The sequence below is a fragment of the Otolemur garnettii genome, unplaced genomic scaffold (genome assembly GCF_000181295.1).
Source record: "Otolemur garnettii isolate 467f Iridium unplaced genomic scaffold, OtoGar3 scaffold00114, whole genome shotgun sequence".
Classification (NCBI taxonomy): Eukaryota; Metazoa; Chordata; class Mammalia; order Primates; family Galagidae; genus Otolemur; species Otolemur garnettii.
This window is the reverse complement of record NW_003852509.1, coordinates 3,128,930-3,138,464: the sequence shown is the minus strand read 5'-3', so window position 1 is coordinate 3,138,464 and position 9,535 is coordinate 3,128,930. Positions and strand designations below refer to the sequence as shown.

The following is a 9,535-nucleotide window of genomic DNA, read 5'->3' as shown; positions in this document are numbered from 1 at the left end:
GATGGATGGGTGGATGGATGGAAGGATGGTGGATAGATGGAAAGAAGGGTGGATGAATGGATGGAAAGATAGATGGATGGATGGGTGGATGGATGAAAAGGAGGATGAATGAATGGATGGGAGGATGGGTGGATGGATGGAAGGATGGTGGATAGATGGAAAGATAGATGGATGGATGGAAGGATGGGTGGCTAGATGGAAAGAAGGATGAATGAATGGATAGAAAGATAGATGGATGGATGGGTGGATGGATGGAGGATGGGTGGATGGATAGAAGGATGGAAGAATAAATAGACTAATGGAAGAATGAAAGGAAGGAAGGATGATAGAAGGATGGATGAATGGATTGTTAAATAGATGGAAGGATGGAAGGAATTATGGGTGGATGGATAGATTGTTGGATAGAGGAATGGATGGTTTGTTGGATAGATGGAACAATGGATGGAAGAATAGATGGATGGATAGCTGGATGAACAGATGGAAAGCCAGAGAGAAGAGATGTGAGACACTCAGCTCCTTACTATATGAGTGACCAAGGCACTAATCTAAATAGAATAATTATTTTTGCTTATCAGTATGGTGCTGTATAATTTTGCTATTCTCATTTTAGTAATGATTATAACATATCTGCAGCTGAGGCCTGTAGTAGAATGAGAACGTGGGCACGGAGCTCCTGCAGGCACACTCACTGGTGTAGGTGATGTTGAAACCCCTGCCGGTGGTGGAATGATCCGACTGAAACTCCAGGCGAACCACGTGCCCGCTGCTCGCCAGCTGGGAAGGCACTTCATTGCCGGAAAAGGTACCCAGGACTGTTATGTCAGAAATCCCATCATCTTTGACCGCCAGAAAGTCAAATTGAGGCTCCACGTCAAAATCATTAAAGATGAGGTGAATTCTACTCCCCGGCTCAGATATAATCAGCCACACACAGTTCATGTTGTTACCATACTCCTCTGGGTAATTGGGTGACAGGATAATGCCAGATGCAGCCGTAAAGTTGAAGAAACATGAAACTGTGAAGACACAATATTTTCAAACAGTTTTGCTCATATCCAAAGAACCTCCTCTCAGAACTGATTGCCAAGAATTTGGGAAGGGAACACACACCTGCAAACGACCTAAATATTTTAAAATTAGTGATTCTGGACCATAATGTTTACTCTTACCCCAAATTGTAAGTATAATATTTCATTATCTTAGAGAGCACAAGCAGAACCTATATGTAATGAAGCACAGTCTTGTTTCAGAAATGAGCCTTTCAAGTTGACTGAAAACAAGTTACAACTTTCTGCCTTCAGAAGAGTAAGGCTAGGAGAAGGTCTATGTCTATGTTGTGGGAACAATTCAGTCTGCTCTTGCATGATAACTTTTTAATTTATATTTCATATTTTCCTTTAAGTGTATTTTCCAAGTTATTTAAATTTTGTGTTAGTTACAGGATAAAGATGTGTGTTATATACTATATATATAACTTGGGAAAAGTCAGACTGTGTTCTGTACATTTGGGTAATATCAAAATCTCTTGGAAAATTTAATTCTAAGGATGTGTACTTAAAATCATATAGATAGATACAGATATATACTCTTTTCTGGAGGGAGCAACTGTTGAATTTATCTTTAGGGTGTGGTTTTGATTGTTATTTCACATAATTTCATATCTACTTTCCAGCCATGGGTATAGTTATTTAAAAATACAGAATACTGTTTTAAAATTGGCCATGAAGTCTTTCCTACTTCTGAAACACTATACTTAGAAGGAAGCAGGAAGCTCTTCAGCTGAATTCCAGATGGATCCCACTGCCCCTTCTCACGCTAGTGAACGACCTGTGTTCAAGTGTCACACAACAGCATTAAATCACAAAACCCGGAACTGCTGCACTGATGTCTGACAGGGTCAGGACAGCAATGCACTTTTGATGGAAATCATGGTATCATTATGACATTTCTAGTCAAAAATATTCAACTACATTTTATCTAGCAAGTGTAATAAGATTGTGAAGTAATTTTAATTAAGTGAAGAAAGCAGGGACATTGGTATTCGAGAGTCCCCTTGCATGCTCTGATGAAAGCGGCACTCCCAAAGCCGCCCTCCCTAAAAGGACCACACTGAGTCCTTCCCCTTTTCTCCCCCTGCAAAGCTGCGGCAGGATAGGCTGGGGTGGGGTAAGGCAGGACGCTGCATACTCAGGCTGGGGTGGGGTGAGGCAGGACGCTGCATACTCACAAACACAGCTGGGCTTGTTCCCAGACCACTGATTGTTCTGCTGACAGGTGATGACTCTCTCCCCAACCAGCTCAAAGGCTGCCTGGCACTCAAAGGTGAGTGTGTCCCCGTGGAGAAAACTGCTGCCCGTCCGCTTCCCGTAGGCGGGGACCCCAGGATCCCCACATCCACCCTTTTCAATTTCTGAAAATTGCAAAAACAATGAACCATTTTTAAGTCCACAATTTAGAAAATTAACAAGTGGTTTTTTGGCTGGTCTAAACTTCACTTTTACATCTAGTTCCAAAGGGATACTCAGTTCATCTAACATGTAATTATAAGAGCTGGAAAAAATGTAATTTCAATGCCAGAGAAGGAATTTAAGTCTTTTAATGATGCACAAGGCTACACCAACATGCTCGTGACACAAACACTGCAATTAATAGATGCATCTTCTTGGCACCTCTGGCCTTTTATCTGCAATTGTTACCACTAAGATGTAAACACTACTCCTGTTCTAATCTATGGGCTTTCTGATGATAACTAATACAAATAAGATTCTTGATTCCCTACTGAATGTTTAAATCAATACAGTCTACTCGAATATTCTTTACCTTAAATGAATGTTAAAACTTACTTATGAAACAGAATAAATCAGTCTGTTCTATAAACAGAAAGACAATTTGCAGCATTAAACTCCTTTGCATTAAATCCTTGTCGTAATAAAACACAATCCACCAAAACTGTGTTCTGAACTTGGATCTGTCTCAAATGTTAAGTGTTCGATGATTAACTACTTCAGATTTGTATTCATTCAAAAAGTGTTGTTTGAGAGCCATTCGGTGTCAGGACCTCTGTAAGGAAATGTGGGCACTGGGGTCACTTGGGGACCAGGCGGAGTCCTTGCACTCATGGGCAGAGGTGGCCAGGAGGGGAGGCCACAACTGGGCTTCCTGTTCACGCAGCTTTCAGACGAGACCTGGCCTCCTCTGACCTCAGGTCTGAAAGATCTGCAGTGGCTGGAGTAGCGAGGTTAGGGGCCCTCCCTTTACCTGTCACAGCTGCCTGAACCCCTTCCTTCCTCACGTTCCTTATTCTTCATGCTGTTTTTTCAGGTGCAGAGGAAGATTTTTCCTCTAATTTTCATTGAATGGCACCCTATTCTTTTCAGATTTAGAAAAATTCACTTTAGTATGTGCTTTTATATGGCGTGATTTTGGTGAAAGATGCACCACCATAATCTTGCTGTTGTGTTGTCATTAAGGGCACATACGCCCCAATGTCTATAATAAGCTTCCCCGAAATTCAATCTTTGTCTTCAACTTGCCTGAAGCAATGTGGCCATTTCCTTCCACTCATCCTACTTTGCCTTGCGTGTCTTAAAGACTGGAGAAACATTTGTTATTGTCTGCAGGGTTTTTTCCAGTTCTAAAATAAGGAAAATACTGGAGCTACTTTAAATATGACAATCTGCTCTGCTAAAGGCTCTTCATATCCACATTCGGCACCAATCAGCCCCTAGATCCTAAACAATGTATTTAATCTTATTGATAAACAAAAAGGAGGCGGATTAGACAATTGTCAGGACCCCTTCCACTTAATATTTTTTGTGATATCCTGAAATCTTAGATTCAGAAACGAGCAGCCAATATCTGAGTCATCAAAATAAGCTTTCCTATGGGCAACACATAATTCTAAAAATATTGTTTTGGGACCATCCAAGGAGCTTACAGAGTCCAGTTATGAATACTTCACCTGTTCCTCTTTTCCCCAAGAAACACCTCACCAAATCCCTGCACAGTTCTGGCTATTCCCCAGTCTTCCCCCAGTCCAGGCTCTCTCCACCTGCCTCCTCTGTCATCACGGCTGCCCTTGGTAGCATCTCACAGCTCCTCATGGTGTGATCCGTGCTGTCGCTGAAACCATCTTCCTAAACCCACAACCCAAGGATGCCATTCCTGTGCTGACCATCTTTGCTCTTCATCCAGATTTCATCATATGATTCATGAGGTCATCCTGAGCTGACCACAAGCCAGGGTGCAATGTCTTTAGCCCCTGAGTTAAAGACCATCCCTCTTCTTCCTCAATCTACCTGAGGATCCTGCCCAGCCCCTGCCTTTGTCTCACGAACCCCGTGCACTGTGGACATTCTGACTGAGATCACACGTGCTCTGGGAAGGCCAATATCCCTCAGGTCTCTAGCCCGACTCCCTTCTCTGCTGTGTGATGACGTGTCACTGTGTTATGTTTATTTTCTGTGCCTTCCTATCACCCCTGGGAGGCTCTATCTTGGTGGCTGTTAATTCTGAAGTACCTATTCAAGTAGTCAACACAGAATAGATGCTCTTCAAAATTATTATTTTCATTATACTTGTTATTTAATGATTTTTTTATTATTCACATTTACTTATTCATATTTTACTGTTTTATTTTTATTTATTTATTAATTTATTTATTTTGAGACAGAGCCTCAAGCTGTTGCCCTAGGTAGAGTGCTGTGGCGTCACAGTTCACAGCAACCTCCAACTCCTAGGCTCAAGCAAGTCTCCTGCCTCCACCTCCCAAGTAGCTGCAATTACAGGTGCTTGCTGTAACGCTTGGCTATTTTCTGGTTGAAGCCGTCATTGTTGTTTGGCGGGCCCGGGCTGGATTCAAACCTGCCAGCTTAGATGTATGTGGCTGGCGCCTTAGCTGTTTGAGCCACTGGCGCCGAGCCTACTTATTTATATTTTAATTGGGAAATGCAGAATTGTATCTATCATGATGTATAACATGTTATTCTGAAATACGTGTACATGGTGGTGTGGCCACACTGGGCCTCACACACTTGTCATTTTTGTGTGCTGAGAACACTTAGCATATACCCTCCGGGAAATTGTCAAGAATATAATATATTATCATTAACTAGTTACCATGTTGCATGCTAGAACTTCCTTCTACGTAAGTAACATTTTGTATCCTTTGACCGGTGTCTCTCCACTCTGACTCGTCTTTGAAATTGTTTTTGAGTTTTGTATTCACACATTCATTTATAATCACACGATGCATTTGTTCATTCATGAAGTGTTTCTTCAAACCCTCCCTAACTTAGACTTTAGTGTGGAGTGGAGGGTTTAAAAAAGTGTATCTTTTAATACTTGAAAAGACAAAACAATTTTGTGTTTAAAGTGGCCATGAGGTGATTATGAAAAAGTAAATAAATGCTCTATTTACATGAACTGATAAGCTCTACATTATTTTATAAAGCTTAACCCATTTTATCCCTGACCCAGACTGAAATCTAGACAAATTGAAAAATATACAAATAATATATAGAAAATAAAAATGCTGTGTACTGACAAAGCGCATCTATTTTGTTTGGAAATACATCCCCAGGTTTTTGTGAGGGTAGTTAGATTTTTAAAATTTCTAAGGAATTTTTTGGGTTGGATATAATATTCAACTCTTCACTAAAAATGGCTGCTAGCAGCACCAACATTTTATACCTGTTAACTCTTTTTAAAAATAAATGTTCTTTAGATCTATGTTAGGAGATGGTGGCCTTCTAAAATAAACAACAGAGGACCAAGTACTACTAAATAAACAGAGAAAAAGCTGTTTCAATGGTTGAGATCAATTAGTGTGGAACTGCGATGATTCAACACATCTAACTTCTACGTAAGAATGTATTTGGTGTACACTGGAATTTCAGAAAGGGGTAAGACAGAATTGTGCTCTCGGAAACAATTAGCATGTGTGTTTGTTTTCTTTGGTGGAGTTGACGGTGAGGTATCCCAATGGCTGTATAGAAACACGCCCAGAGAAGTCACCAGCTCCGGCCAGTTCTGCCCCAGCCCACGTGGTCTGCTAATGTGTCTGCAGTGCTGACAGCAGGCCTGGGGGACAGGGAGCTGTGCAAACTTCTTGGTCTGCTCTGGCCTGTGTCCTCTGTTCTCTGCGACCTGTCTCCATAGTAAAGGAGAAATCCAGGCATGGCTTTATCAGCTTCTTTCTCTTTCTTCCTAAAGCACTTTGGAAAGCCTTGTGGAGAAAAGTATTACACCTAAATTTTATTATACTCATGCAGTTTCTCCAAGTCTTAGTAGATATTTTTTAGCCTGTATAAGGTAATCTCCCAGCACCTCAATGAGAATGACTTATGAGTAACTTTAAAGTTCTACTGTGTTCTGCTCTCATCGACGTGCATGTCTCACCAAACCGATCCTACATGAGTCATGACATTTCTGTTTGACGTGTGAAATACACTAGGTGGCTGCAAGTTTTGTCACCAGAAGAGTTCACTGAGATTTTTTTAAGTTATCACAAAATTGGCATATTTTACGATGTTCCTTTTAAAATGTGTGATACCTTTAAGTTCTATCCAAGTTGTTATAGGATTGCCATTAATTAACTTCTGTAGTAGAGGCCACTTTGCTATCGGAAATATTTCTTCGAAAGAGTTGAAAACATTTAGATTTTAGAGATCCAAAGCTTCCTTCTCTCTCTCCTAAAGTCAAATCAGATCTTTCACAGCCCGTGTAATATATTTAGGTGACGCAATGTTGTATACTCTGCATGTCTACCTTTTTTTTAATGTGCTACTTGACTTTCAACTCTATTCTGGATTTAACTTTTCAAACACCTGCAAGTGAGGCTAGACAGGACATATTCAAGGGCTGTGGAAAATACCATTGGTGCGATGGGTGCTCCCACAATGGTGAATACACCCCCGTCAGAACCTGCTTCCATTTGGGAGCTAAAAAGCAAGTGTAAGGGGAGCACCTGTGGCTCAAAGGAGTAGAGTGCCAACCCCACGTCCCAGAGGTGGTGAGTTCAAACACGGCCCTGGCAAAAAAAAAAAAAAAGCAAGTGTGAAAAGCAACCATTTTTTGTGCTAGTGTCCACATTGCAACTGCTTTTAGATTAATTTTCATTTTTTTGTGGAGCTTTGACTCAGAAATTTCTCATATAGTTGACTTCCTTTCATCATCTTTGAAAGTTTGCAGCACCTGAAGGTCGACCTCCCATCCCCGTCCTGTGGAGGCTGCGTCTGAACATTTGCACACTGTGTGAACACAGCACACTCCCAGTGTCACTGGGAACCGGGACACAGCGTAACCAGGCACCTGGAGAGAAGACTGCCCAGCCTCCCGTGCCTGCCTCCTTGGCCCTCACGGTCAGTCACATGACCCCAGAAAATAGCAGATTGCTATCACAGAGGCCTGTGCGTGCTGAAACTACGTGTAATCGTGCTCAATTAGGGTGTGCAGGGGAAGTTCTGTTGTGTGCATCAAATACTGTATTTGCTTTTCACCCAAATGTGCTTGGTTTGACTACAACAAAAATGAGATGCTTTGAAAGGTGAGATATAGCAGGAACCACATCCGTCATGTTCTTCATTTTATTCTATTTCCCCATCATCACCCCCTTGTGAAACTCTGGGTCCTGGAAAGTCAGGATACATGGCAGGTGTAACCACAGACGTGAACTCCTTCAGCACCTCCTCTCTCCTGTCTCACGGAGACTATGAAAGTGCCTGTTTGCAAATTCATTTTCAGCACCGTCCAAATTATTTACAAGTGCTGCTGCAATTCAGAATTGTGTTTTTGGTACTGCCCAGGTGACTGGGCCTCAGGTGAAAACTATGATTTTATTCAAGAGACTGATCAGCTACCATTGTGAGGCCATATTTACTCACCCAAAGTCCCTGACGTTCCTGACGTTCCAGGTGATCTAGTAACCTGATTTGGAATATGAGAGACTTGATTCTGAGCTGAAGATTCAGATGCAACTATGTTGTGTGCTTCAGCTCAGGAGGTTTGGTGTGCCAAGGACCCTGACATAAAGGGACATTCGAATGACAAATGACCTTCCTGCCTGCATGAGAGCAAGATCCCGATGAATAAGCATGGCCATCGCTGACCACTGTGCATGGTCAGTGAACTTCCAAACTGGTAATCAGATGCACAAGATTCCACAGTCAATGTCAAGTCACACCAGGAAACGAGAGGAAGAACACCTCACGTGAAAGGGCAGGGCCTTGTTTTTTCTGATATCATAGAGTTTTTCAAAGACATAGGAAACGAATATAGGAGCCAAATTAGGAATGAAAACCCCTCATAAGAAATGAAAGGTGCCTATATAATGCAATCTTATTTTCTAGAATTAATTTTTAGAAATCCACCTTGAAAAATAATCCTACTGTAATTTTACTTTCATTTATATTATTCTGAAGACATGTAAGTATTTGTGGCTTCTGGTCTGAGCTGCCGTAGTCAATGCTAAGACTCCAACGATAAGCCTCACTCAGGCTCCGCTTCCTGGTGACACCAGCCGCACTGTACCCCAACCCCAAACTCAGTGGGAACCCCAGCGTTTGGCCAGCAAGTGATGCATTTCTGAGTGCCCAGGTGGTCATCTTCCCAGTGACCTGTCAGGCTTACAGTCAGTACTGACTAGATGCTCCTGGTTTATTCTCATGTTCATATTCACTGTAAACTTTAAAAATAAAACTGACTGTATAATCATCTCCAACATACATAACTGAAAATGAAGGCTGAATGTACAGATCAGCAGATAAACCGAAGTAATAAAAATATACGTTCTTTATGTTTTTAAATGGACATATATATTTATGTTTTAATAGAAAATACAGTAGAGCCTTTACAGCTGACCACCTCCCTATACTGACCACCTACTTCAATTGACCTAGTTTTCCTGGACCGGATGCAGTACTTGTTGTATCAGCACAGTCGGCCTCATTCCTAAGGTGACCACCTCTGTGTGTTGACAGTACAATCACTTTCGTGGTCAACTTACAGACGCCCCACTGCATATGTAGATTTGTCTTTGCATGTTAGGGGAGGACATTCAAGTAACCCTCAGCTTACTAGGAAATTCTGGAAACTGGAAAATCTCATGCCCAGGCAATCCCTTTAAAAATATTAGGAGTCCTTTTCTCAATGAGTGATAGAGAAATACATTGAGGGGAGAGGAATAGAGAGATGATTCAGATTAGTTGATTCACCCGTGAGTTTCTACAAAAAATAGCACATTTTAAATTGAATATCAAGTACTTAATATCACAAGAAAAATGGTATATCAGATACATTGAAAGAAATCATTTTCAGAAATACAGTTTTTGGTACATTGTTTTCTTGTTCTGCTAATTTTAGTCTGGATGCAAGACAGTAAAATGAGTATAAACACAGACTCTAGAAAGAGAATATGTTTTAGATCAAGTCTCAGCTACTCCACTTATCCCTTATGTGACTTTCTGCTAGATGTTTTGAGTACCTGATTACCAGACAGTAGATGACAGTTCCCACCCCCTGAACATTAAATGCATGA

At 41.3% G+C, this 9,535-nt stretch overlaps 1 protein-coding gene across 1 annotated transcript in view; it reads right to left on the bottom strand.

Annotated features, from left to right (window-relative positions):
- Nucleotides 1–9,535, bottom strand: part of CSMD1 (CUB and Sushi multiple domains 1) — a 1,810,668-nt gene that overhangs the window by 380,071 nt on the left and 1,421,062 nt on the right. The window contains exons 13-14 of the mRNA XM_023517585.1: nt 2,228–2,410; nt 690–1,016 (exon numbers count right to left, since the gene is read on the bottom strand). Of these exons, the coding sequence (XP_023373353.1) occupies nt 690–1,016; nt 2,228–2,410 (510 nt within the window). The remainder of the gene's footprint in view (nt 1–689; nt 1,017–2,227; nt 2,411–9,535) is intronic.